The 12,418-nt window shown below is 41.5% G+C and overlaps 1 protein-coding gene across 1 annotated transcript; it reads left to right on the plus strand.

The window, feature by feature from the left end:
• The first annotated feature begins 5,774 nt into the window (after positions 1 to 5,774).
• Positions 5,775 to 12,071, plus strand: LOC118579993 (TRPM8 channel-associated factor 3-like). Its single transcript, XM_036181834.1, is given in 7 exon segments — positions 5,775 to 6,397; positions 7,103 to 7,211; positions 7,949 to 8,116; positions 8,118 to 8,160; positions 8,442 to 8,681; positions 9,372 to 9,709; positions 11,742 to 12,071. Coding segments are annotated over 7 exon segments (1,851 nt in total).
• The last annotated feature ends 347 nt before the right edge of the window (positions 12,072 to 12,418 follow it).

Below are 12,418 nucleotides of genomic sequence, written 5' to 3' on the forward strand. Positions count from 1 at the left end.
AGCTAGCCAGACTAGTTCATTGAGAGACCCTGCAATATAATGCATCCGGTGAAAGATCAATTGAGGAAGATTCCCAAATTCAACCTTTGACCTTGAGACACACACACCTGTCCATGTGGACCCTACAAAACATATGCAAACAGGCATACTCACATGATTATGTACCCCACACATGAAAAAGTAAAAATAAAATAAAATAATTAAAATAAAAACAGCCCAAATTTAAATTAGACATATATTTTCATAGTTCATTAAAATATGTCCTTCATTTGGTACTAAACACTGAGTGTCGTTCAATAGCAAACAAAACAAAACAAACTAAAATAACAAATGAATTCAACAAATTAGGCTGTAGGTATATAGATCAATGGATTGGTGGGTAGATTCTAGTGAATGGACATTTGACCTATTGACTTTTGGTAAGTCCGTTTTCATGGATGAGTCAGCACTAATCCTGGGAATCTTAGAGGGGTGACGCTAAGCTGCCCATGACCTATACAAGATATATATATATATATATATATATATATATATATATATATATATATATATATATATATATATCGCTGCTTTCTTTCATATTTTTAAAGCCTTTGCCTTACTTAGCCATCACAGTCTATAATATTTACCCATTGTCCTAATTTTATTTAGCAATGAGCAATAAGGTTTTATTTTGCTCACTGATTCAGGTTACAGTCCAGTGAGGAAGCTAAGGTAACAGGAACTTGGAGCAGCTAATCACATCTACAGTCAGAGCAGAGAGAGAACACATGAATGCTTGCTCACCTGCTTGCTCATATTCAGCTCATTTTCTCCATTCTTTAGCAGTTCAGGATGTACTGCCTAAAGAATGGTACTACCCACGGTGGCTGGATATTCCATTGTCAATTAGCTTCATTGAGACAAGCCTCCATAGACATGACACAGGCCAACCCAGTGTAGATGATCCTTTATTGAGGCTCTCTCCCTGGATGATTCAAAGTTGTGTCAAGTTGATATTTAAAGCTAACACTCCTGGTTTGCTCCTACATATGATGAAAGCTTTGAGAGATCCCTTATTTACCACAGGGAAAGGCTATCTTAAAGAAAAGGAAGCTGATTCCTGGAGATAGAGCTACTGTTGGAACTGAAGAGGCTGAAAATCTCAGAGTTTGGTTCACTTCAGCAAGGCTTATGGAGACAGACCCCCCAAGAAATGACTCACAGACTCACAAAAAGCACAGACTCAGTTTCCTTGGAGGTTTAGAGAAGTCTAAAAGCCAAGCACCACCCTTCCAAGAGGAAGCAGGAAGAAGGATACTACTAAAAAGTGATCATACCTCCTTTCTTATGTACATAATCTTCAGATTGTCCATCCTAAGTCTACACAGACGCCTCTTCTCCTCAGGAAACCTGAGCTACAGTCAGAAGACATTCAGGTGAGTGATGTGGCTGTTGTAAAAAATATTAAGTCTGTGCTGTTAAGGCATGGGAAAAAAAGGGGTGTTACATTTCTTTGGATTTTAGAGTTAAGAACTGTGCCTTGGGCTAGTGGTTACACCATGGTTTATTATGTTCTCTGTTGCTATTTAAAAAAATACCCTAAAAGTGTGGTTTATAGAGAAAATATGCTAATTTAGGTTCATGGATCTAGAGGCTGCAGAGTCCAAGATCTGGCAGCCATACCGGTAAGGGTCTTTTGTTACTTTACCTCATATCAAAAAGAGGGAAGGACACACTAGCTCATGTGAGAGAAAAGTATGAGAAGCCTCATTTTATGCAAACCCATCATCTCAGGAGTCATCCAGATCCTAGGGAAAACCTTTCATTCCTGTAAGAATAAACTGAGTTCAAAAAAAAAAAAAAAAATGCATAAATCCCTCTTGAAGACCCAATCACCTATTAAGGGCCCACCACTTCTCATTAGTATTACATTAGCAATCAATTTTAACGTAAGTTCTGAGGGGGAAAATACATAATCAAACCATAGCACACAGAAAGATGGTGTGGTCTTGTGCCCATGTATTAGTGAAAGGTGTAAGTGTTCGGCTTGGGCTCAGTTGGTAAAATGTGTAGCTAGCATGTGTGAATCCCCTGGTTTGATCTTCAGCACTGCAAAAATTTGGTGTAGTGGTACATGTCTGTAATGTCAGGTATCAGAAAGTGAAGGCTATTATCAGTTAGAGAGTTGTTGGGCTCTTGGGAGTAGTTCTCTCCTTCCACTATATGGGTTCTGGGTACCACACTCAGGTTGTCAGGCTTAATGGCGAGCACCTTAACTCACTGAGCCATCTTGCCCATCCTGCTGACTAAACTTTGAATAGGGATTTGTGCTATGTCCTTAACACAAATCTTCACCCATGCCCTTTCATCCAAGGTGCCTGCTCCTCATCCCTCACTTACAGATGCTGAAGCTAGCAGATTCCATAGAACATCTACTCTGTGCATGGCCTCCTGTCCCCTGTCATTAGGTGGGTGACAGGATGTTTCTGTCTCCCAGTGCTGGACTGGTTCTACCACACCTAGAATTTCTGATAAGATCTCCTACAACTCAAGAAGCCAAACACTGTCCTTCCACTTTTGAGCAAAACCAGTAGAGGAGATTTTAAACCTCTCTCTGAATATTTAGCTTTACTTCTGAAATGATGCTGATCAGTACTCCTAAAATTTGTTGATTGAAACTATCCTTTTGTGGGCTGGAGAGTTGGTTCAGCAGTTAAGAGCACTGACTGCTCTCCCAGAGGCCCCAGGTTCAAATTCCAGCACCCACATGGCAGTTCCCAATTGCCTATAATTTCAAGATCTGACACTCTCACACAGACATACATGCAGGTAAAACACCAATGCACGTAAAACAAAAATAAATATATTATTTTTAAAAAGAAAGAAATTATCCATTTCTTTGTCCAAGTAAAGGTTTCTTTGCCTCTGGATACCTCAATAACAGACAAAATTGTCCATATGCTCATCAGAGTATTGGCTAATCTGCGGCTACACAAAGAGTGCACAGAAGGTAGTGTGCTTACACCTGTTCTTTCTGAAACTTGCATAGGGTAAGCAGGTCTTTTAACTACATGAAAACCAGTCACCTATTAGAGTTGACAGGATGAGCTAGTGCTGAAATTGAAGCATCTTGCCTAGCCTTCTTGCTTCTCAAAAGAACAAAGCTCTCCTCTCACTCACTCTTCAACAACCTCGATAGCTAGAAAGGTTCCATGCAGTTACGCTTGCTATGCAGTCAACTAGGGAAGCCTCTCAGTGCTATAACGGATAGCAAAGCAACTCAAAATAGTAAAAAGCATGTACTACAGCAGTGGTTCTCAACCTTCTTAATATGGTGACCCTTTAATATAGTTCTTCATGTTGTGGGGACCACCAACTATAAAATTACATCATCACTACTTTGGAACTGTAATTTTGCTACTGTTATGAATCATAATTCAATTATTTTTAGAGATAGGGATTTGACAAGGGTTTGAGACCCACAGGTTGAGAAGCACAGTTATAAAGAATTTACTAATAGATTTATTTAGGTCACACAAGGGGAATTTAGGTTAAGGAGCACCACCTCCAAAATACCCCAAAGATGAATAGTCTGCTAACCAGGACTGTTAGAGATAGGCAAAATTTAGGATGCTAGGATGCACATGTTTATTCAGCTACCACTAGGCTCCATGCCCATAACAAAGAAATAGCGATGACTTACAACCAGCCATTTTGCTCATCCCTCGAAGGGCAGCTCAAGAGGGGCAGCACAGAGTCACAGCCATCATTAAGTCAAGTCTGCCATTAAGTGCCCTGTGCTCTTATCAGGAAAGACATAATTCTGCCAGCTGAGCAAGATCCTGGATAACAACTCTTAGGAAGAGCAACACAGGTATAGTTAAGAAATAACTCTGGCAACAGCTTTGCTGTGTAAATGTCCTATCTGTCTAAACAGCCAGACTTGCAGTCTCCCGTCTCTGTGTAAATTGTTCAAAGTGTTCAAAGTTCTGAGGCCGAGACAAGATTTAAAGATGACAATGTTTGGGGAATATGTAAGCCTACAATGTATACATCTTCTGTTCAAACCTAACTCCTATTTGGCCCTTAGCCCCAGCCAGCTAGGCACTTTAGCAAAGAATTTCACTTCATCTCTAAGTACATGGAGTGATCTCTCACTGGGAAGGCATGTTATTCCTATAACAATACCTGTTCACAATTGGACTTCAAAAGGAACCAGAACCACACTTTGCATCTGAAGATCCTGTACTCTGTGCTTTCTGTGAACAAATTTCTGTGCTCAGAATGAAAGCAGAAACCTTGTCACCTAGCTTCTTTTAGTAAATGAGTATCAGAAATCAGCAACAGGGAGAAAAAAAATGGCAGTTTGCAGGAAATGAACTGTTGCAGACTAAAAATCGCAAGTCAGAGTCTCGTTTTTGTTTCTTGCTTTTTATTAAACAGAGTCTTTATTGAGAAAAGAATGGAATATAAAGCTGAAACATCATGGCAAGGCAGATCCCAGACTTCCATTTCCAGGCTAAAGGAGGGTTCCGATTTTCCCAGGAGTGAGGCACCTTCTCTGGTTGCATTTTTCTTGGGCTAACAAAGACCCTGACAAATAGTCACTTAGAGGTGGAAGGATTTGTTTTACTCACATTTTCAGGTTACAGTCCATAATTCCAGAGGATTGACAGGGGTAGGAGCTTAAAGATGTCATACCACATCCCTAGTCATGAATATAGAGAAATGAATACATCATGCCTACCACTTGCTTGTTGAGGGCCCAGCTAGCCTCATTTATTCTTACACAGTCCGGGACCCAACACAGGAAGTGTTGCCTCCTTGGTTCTTTCCACCTCAATTAACAATCACAACAATCAATTCACAATCAAGACAATTACCCCAAGACATGCTCACAGGCCAACTCAACCTGGAAAATTCCTGATTTCTTTTTCAGGTGAGTGTAGGCTGTGTCAACTCTACAGTAAAACCTAACCAGCAGTTAGGGCTCCTCACCAGGAGAGTGCATTTGATAACTTGTGTAGTCCAAGCCTGAAATCTTAAGATCCTGGAACAGGCTAGAGGCACGAGTAGTGGAAAGAGATGGAATTGATACTTGCAAAGTTTGATGGTGGGGTATTTGATGGAGAAAGGAAGAGGGCAAACGTGATTCTAAAAATGTGCTGCTCTCCATCATTCTGAGCAACTGAAGAGAATGATAAACATCCAGGAGTCGGCTTTTGACAGATGCATTGCCCGTCTCCAAACAAATCAACCTTTACATCAAACCTCTCAAGGTTGATAGCATCTTCCTTACACGGAAAGAAATAAGTTCAAATGTTCACTCTTCTGACAAGGTAAATATGAGCTCAGCTCCTCACACATAAGAATTGGAGCTGATAACTGTAATCTGTTTAGCAAAATAAAGGATTTATGTGCATTGAAGAATTCTGGGCTGGGGCAAGTCATGGGGATCTTATAAATGAAAAGTAACTACAGGATCTGGTGGGCAGCATGGAGTTAGAAGACAGGTGAGCTAAAACAATGGAAGACAGCCATGGAGAGCATCTGGGTGGAAGTGAGGAAAGATACAGCAAGAAATAACTGAGTGATGAAAATGCATCTTAAGGGTGAAGCTCCTCAGAGGAAATGAAAGGAGAAGTAAGTATTCTAATTTCTTCTTAAGCTTGAGTACAGGCTTTCTTGTGCAAGACGCTGTAAAAGAATATTCATTGCTTTCATTCATTTAGTGCCTGTTCATTCATTCACTATCCTGAGTCTCTGTATCCTCTGCAGCAGCTGGAAGAACCATGGCAACAACTCCTGATGCTGCTTTTGAGACCCTCATGAATGGAGTGACCAGCTGGGATCTTCCTAAAGAATCCATTCCTAGTGAACTCCTTCTTACTGGGGAGGCTGCCTTCCCAGTGATGGTGAATGGCAAAGGCCAGGTGCTCATTGCTGCCTCTTCCTATGGCCAAGGCTGCCTGGTTGTCATATCCCATGAGAGCTACTTGTTGCATGCTGGCTTTACCCCATTTCTTTTCAATACAGTGAGCTGGCTCTGCCCCTCCCCGGGGGCTCTCATTGTAATGCATCCCTCCTTGGCATCACTAGTGAACATCCTAGGTGACTCTGGCATAGAGGCGCTGGTTCAGCCTAAACTTGGAGAGATGCTGGGTGTTTACTGCACAGATGCTTATAATGACAGCTTGACTGAGAAGCTGGTCCAGTTTGTGAAGCATGGTGGGGGCTTGCTCATTGGGGGCCAGGCCTGGTACTGGGCCAGTCAACATGGCAGTGACAAGGTGCTGTTCAGTTTCCCTGGGAACCAGGTGACAAGTATGGCTGGAGTGTATTTCACAGATGTCTGTGGGAATAGAGACTTGTTCAAGGTCTCTAAAGAGATACCCACTCTCACACTTTATGTCAAGTAAATGATGTTTCCCTTTCTTGTTAAGAATCAGCCCAATCAGTCTATTTTAAAGGGAGCTTTCAGCCTAACAGTGGATATATTGGTTATCACCAAGTGAAATAGTTATAAATACTAATATAATTATCACCTATAGTAGTTGTTTTAGTTAGTGTTATTTTGCTATGAAGAGACACCATGGTCACAGCAACTCACAAAGGAAAACATTTAATTGGGGCTGGTTACAGGTTCAGAGGTACAGTTTGTTATCATCATGGTGGGAAGCATAGTGCTGGAGAAGGGGCCCAGAGTTCTACATCTAGATTGGTAGGCAGCAGGAAAAGAGAGAGAGAGAGACTCTGGGCCTGTCTTGAGCTTCTGAAACATCAAAGCCTACCCCCAATGACACACTTCTTTCGACAAGGCCGTGTCTCCTAATAATGACACTCTTTAGTGACCAAGCATTCAAATATGAGTCCGTGGGGGCCATTCCTACACAAACTACCATAGCAATTAAGCAAGGCTATTTTATTTTCTCTAGTACAGACTTGATATGAAATACTTTGAGGTTGGGGTATTTTGTTTTATTTACAATTGAGTCTCCTCATGATAAGTAATTATAAAGGAGTGGTTACAATTTGAAGGTAAGTGCAGAAAAAAAGTCTACAAAATATATGAGAAATAAGTTGTGTTTGCTCACATAGGGGAAGATGGCCCTTTCTTATGACTCTCATCAGACAACCGCAATTCCTGGGTGAGCACTGGACTCCACTTGCCTGAAGGTCAGGTTGTACAAATAACACTTCCCAGGGCAGCGACTCACACCAACCTAGAGGTAAAGCCTTTGGCTCCCTGTTAAGTGAAACTCTGACACACCCGGTATAGTTTCACATCCTCTTCTAGTAACTTGTTCATTTATTGGAGACAGGGTCTCTCTGTGTAGCCCTGGAACTTACTGTGTAGGCCAGGCTAGCCTCGAACTCACAGAGATCCTCCTGGATCTCTTCAGTTACATTTTAGATTCTCCCAAAAACCTCACCAGGCACATGGGTCAGAAAACACCACCCTTTATATCGACATAGACAGTAGTCATTGCAAAGCTGAATCTTGGCACATAATAGAGGCTTAGAAATGCACTTCCTCTTTCACCTCTCCATCTCGTATTTACTGTCAAAACTTCTCTCACTGATTTTCTTTCCTGGAGAATCTGAAACACTGTTCAAATGTTTTATAATCATCAGTTCCATAAACCACTTCCACAGTCCTCTCTTGTAGAGACCCAAAGGAAATGGCAGTGTGCTCTCTGAATCAATATTTAGCTTGGAACTAGTTTTATTTATTTATTTTTTAATCCCTAAACTCTACAGAGAACAAAGAGTGGTTGTGAACAGGAAAGGGTGCCCTAGAGAAAAATGGATAAGTAGTAGCAATATTCTACTTACACACATGACACTTGTCATTCTGAGGTTCACTTCTTGCCAACTCTGCCAGGCTTCTTACACACATATACATGTATGTACAGAGGGGAAGTGGTTCGGTCGTTCTCATGATGACTTATGCTCACTGTGATATGTCCTCATTGGTTGCCATACAGACAACATAAGCAAAGCAAAACTTTACCACCATCCCCCTGTGATGACGCATACATACCACTTAGATTCATCTCAGAAGTCCATCTCCTGGCTCTGTGGGGGGCTTCTCTACATCATCGTTCCCCCCAAGTACAATGATGATGTGTCCTGTCACCATCACTGGGGCTGTGTCTTCTCCATACTTCAGGATAGGTGAGTAGGAGGCTCACTTTCATAATGGGACACAAAGCAGAGGGAAACGTGAAGCAGGAGAGGGGACTTGGCTTGAGAGAAGGCAGTGGAATGATTGGGGAAAGATGTGTCCCAAGACAGAAACTGGGCTAAGAAATATGAACACCCACTTCTAGGAGGTCTAAAAGGAGCACAAAGAAAGACAAAGTGAGATTTATTACCAAGTTATCTCTCTGTGTGGTCTGCAGTTGAAGGGGTACAATTGAAATCCAGAAAAAGTGGTATGTAATCTTTATTTCCAGGTGAGACAACCCAGGAGGAATGGAAGAATCTTATCAAGTACAGTGAAGCTCCCTGAGGAGAACTAACCACAGACAATATTATCCTGACGATCCCTACGGAAAACCTCATGGTCCTTCAGGACCCATACCCAGTGCTCCAACTCTGGGATGAGATGGTCCAGGCTGTAGCCAGGCTGGCAGCCAGGCCCTTCCCTTTTGATAGGCCTGAGAGGGTTGTACTTGACAAGCAGATTTCACTTGGTAGTTATTCCACAGGAATGTGCTGAGAGTTGAGCTTCAACTGAAGTGACATAATTTTACAGAGATCAGCAGAGAACATAGTCCATCATCATTTAATCTTAAAAGTGCAAATAGTTACAGGATTGTAGGAATGAAAAGCAAAATCTGTAGATTTTTCACATGTCCTCATGGAAGATAGTTGAATAGAGCCAAAGATAGGTAAGAGAAAAGACAAGAGATGCACACTCAGTAGCTTTCAGCAGAGCCAAGGAGACTTGCTAATGCTGAATAAAACAGGAGAAACAATAGGTTGTGTAGGGAACAATGAGAAAACTAATTGGCATCTGCAGACTTTCAAAATGATTCCTCAACATTAAGACTAAACTAGAGGAAAACCTTACTGCTTTCCCTCAGTGTTGGAAACCTAGACACAAGACCTCACAACATGCATGCATCACCCATCAAAAAACAAGAAATAATGGATCACATTCCACATATACCCACCCTTCACAAAGAAATGCAGATGAGTGTCAAATTCTGTCCAAGAAAAAGAGAAGAAAGCCTGATGGGCTGCAAATAAGCTTAGGTAGTGAGCAGAGCCAAAGTGAGCTTACTCAGTGTATTTTAGGGCTTCTGGGATAGTGGAGATGCAGTCTACAAAATGTCATTACATGTATCACTTCATTGCTTATTTCCCCTTATTTTCCTCACGTTTTCTCCATTCTGGATACCACATCATGGGCTACACTAGTATAGAAAAAGGCATCAGTGATGAGGTCACAATCAGGTCACATGGTATTTGGGGTGTGATACATGAGCTGGGCCACAACCAGCAGAAGGGTAAATGGAGTTTCCCACTGCACACCAATGAAGCTTTGTGTATTCTCTGGGCTGTTTATGTGCATGAGACTGTTCTAAACATCCACAGGGATCAGGCCCACCCTTCTCTGAATCCTGAACTTCGGAAGCAGAGGATCAAAGATCACCTGTCCAAGGGAGCACCCCTGAGTAACTGGGTTGTATGGACAGCTCTAGAGACTTATCTTCAGGTACCGAACAGATACCAGGGAGGTGGGAACCACTAGACTCCCCAGTTACCCCAAGATCCATACACAGTGCATGTCCTCCTGGGTTACAGGAGAGAGGCAGAAGGTGTCATCTTGCTGTGGGTCGGGAATTGCAAACCTGGTGTGGGTAATATGTAGATAACTAAATGTGTTTCCTCTTCTCTGCCTCATAACTATGAAAATAAATAAAAGTTCATGGGCTCACTATGGGAAATACAGTGCAATTGAATAGCTGTACTCAGAAAACTTGCAGTGAAACTCAGCTTTGCCAAATGCAAATAGTTTCTCCAGACCTACATTGTTAGCTTAGGAGAAATTAGTGTCACCCCACTCCAACAATGTATTATGAAGATAGATTGTAGGGACAGTGATCTGGTAACAAGTTATTCATGATGTTATCTTCTTAAGCAAACATCGAACATGAATGAAATCAAGGGGCTACATTGTAAAATAATAATGTGCAGTATTTTACAGCATTTCAAAAATCTTCCCTTCTATGTCCTCACCACCTGTGGAAAATACATTGAAAACAAATATTCACATAATTATACTACATGTTCAAACTTCCAGGGTAACAGAGATGAGCTGCTTTCTATTGATCTAATTAATTAGTGAAGACAAACCTAAGAGCCTAGTTTCAATGCTTTAGGCATGAAAGCACTCTATCTCTGGATTTTCACTGCCTTTGAGATTTCAGTCAGTCTAAGATAACTTCTGGACCACACCAGTTTCCTTCTTAATAAGCAATCTGTCTGAAAATCTACAGAGTCCAGTCATGGTATTAGTCAAAACCTTGTCATTCAAGTTCACTTTAAAGGCCCCTGGGGACAGACTGCTGCTCTGGGGTCTGGGACTGAATTTCTGGCCAGATAGCTGCCTCCTTGCACTATTGATGTTCCACATCCAACACAACAAACAACATTCAGTTCTCCAGCATCTTTCACTCCAGTCCTCCAGTACTTTCTTCGCTGTCTCCCTCTCTCTGCACTGGATCCCAAATGGACCTATCTTGCAGAATGCTGCCAGAAAACACTTCAAACCTAAAACCCACAGTAGCTCTTAGCCCCTTCAGGTAAAGCATCAAACCTCCTCCTTCAAGTTCCAGTTCTTACCTGTTACTCCATCTGCTACAACTACAAACATTTCATCTTCAGAACAGCTCACCATGGTTCATCTTGCCAGCATTTACTAATGATGGATTTGTTTGTTTGTTTTTATTCAAAACAGTTTTACCTCCCCCCCCTTTTTAAATCAAGAAACACCCATTTAGCTTTTAGTATCAGCTTCTTTGGTGCTTCCAGTAAGCCTTCCTTTATCATTTTGCTTTTCAGTATCTATTCCCTGCCCCATGTCCTAATGTGGCTTGTGTGCATGCTTCAGGCATTTGTCTAAGCACCCATGCTCACACAAGCCTCTGCAGCTCTGAAATCCACATGGACCTTCAATAACAGTTGATTATAGTTAGTGTTTCCTAATGACCTAGACTGTGATTACAGTTGAGCAAGAATGAAAGGACCAGCTGGTGCTGATTGAAATGTTTTAACTATTGCTCAAGGCTATTCCTAAGGGTCACAGATTCATAGATGGTGAGCCAGGAATCTTTGCTTTCTAAATCTGAAGCAGGAGAGTCCCAGCTATCCATCTCGAGTGTTTAGCTGAACAAGATAAAAGGGTCTAGCTCACCTCAAGCAGATTCAGATCTTCATCATTAAGCTTAGCTGTAGCAGTAATAATAATAATAATACTGAAATTAACTGCTGCTTACTGAGACCCTGGTAGGAATCAAATGAGTAACAACACAAAAATCCTTCTGACATTGTCCTGAGGTAGCTTGAGAGATGGCACCTGTCACAGGGATAGGGTTCTGGAGGAAAAGAGATAAGAGACCCACTGACAGATTAAATCAACAGAACAGGATGGTTTATAACTAAAATCCACAATGTGGTTTCATGCATGTGTTCAGGGGTGACTTGTAGGTTGCATATGTGATTCTTCTATTTCTTTCTCTTTCCAGCTCCAGGAGAGCTTCAGGTGGGAGCCATTCATCCAGATCTTTGGTGACTTCCAAACCCTCTCTAGCATTCCCCAAGACAATAAAGGCAAGATGAATCTGTGGGTGAAGAAGTTCTCTGAGGTTGTGCTGAAGAACCTGGCCCCTTTCTTTGAAGCCTGGGGCTGACCTGTCCCAAGTAATGTGGCTGAAAGTCTGGCCTCTTTGTCAGAGTGGCAGGAAAACCCCATGAAGATGTATGCAGACGATGGTACAGAGAGAAAAACAATGGAAATTCTATCTGGGAAAAGATCATTTATTGGATGCAAGAGAAAAATCCTCGTGATTCAATAGAATTCAATTTTAGGGAACCTCCCACTTCGGTTGTCAGAATCATCTTAATCTTAATCATCTTTTGCAAGGCAGAGATTCAGTTAGACAATAACTTCGAAAATTTGCAATATAGATGGCTCAATCTGTTGCTTCTAGATCAATTTCAAGCTATTTGATTTGTCTCTTGACCTTCCTGTTTAGCATTTTTCATGCTCTCTGTGTGTCTACAGAAGCTGCTCAAATCCAGAGACTTAATTGAAGAACTATCTTTTGTTGGCTCCATTGGGATAATCTTTGTTCTAGTCCTAAAATTCATGCGCAGATATCATTTGTCTGAGTGGTTTGAACAGAGCAGGAGATCAACAAAT

Source organism: Onychomys torridus, chromosome 3 (assembly GCF_903995425.1).
Source record: "Onychomys torridus chromosome 3, mOncTor1.1, whole genome shotgun sequence".
Lineage (NCBI taxonomy): Eukaryota > Metazoa > Chordata > Mammalia > Rodentia > Cricetidae > Onychomys > Onychomys torridus.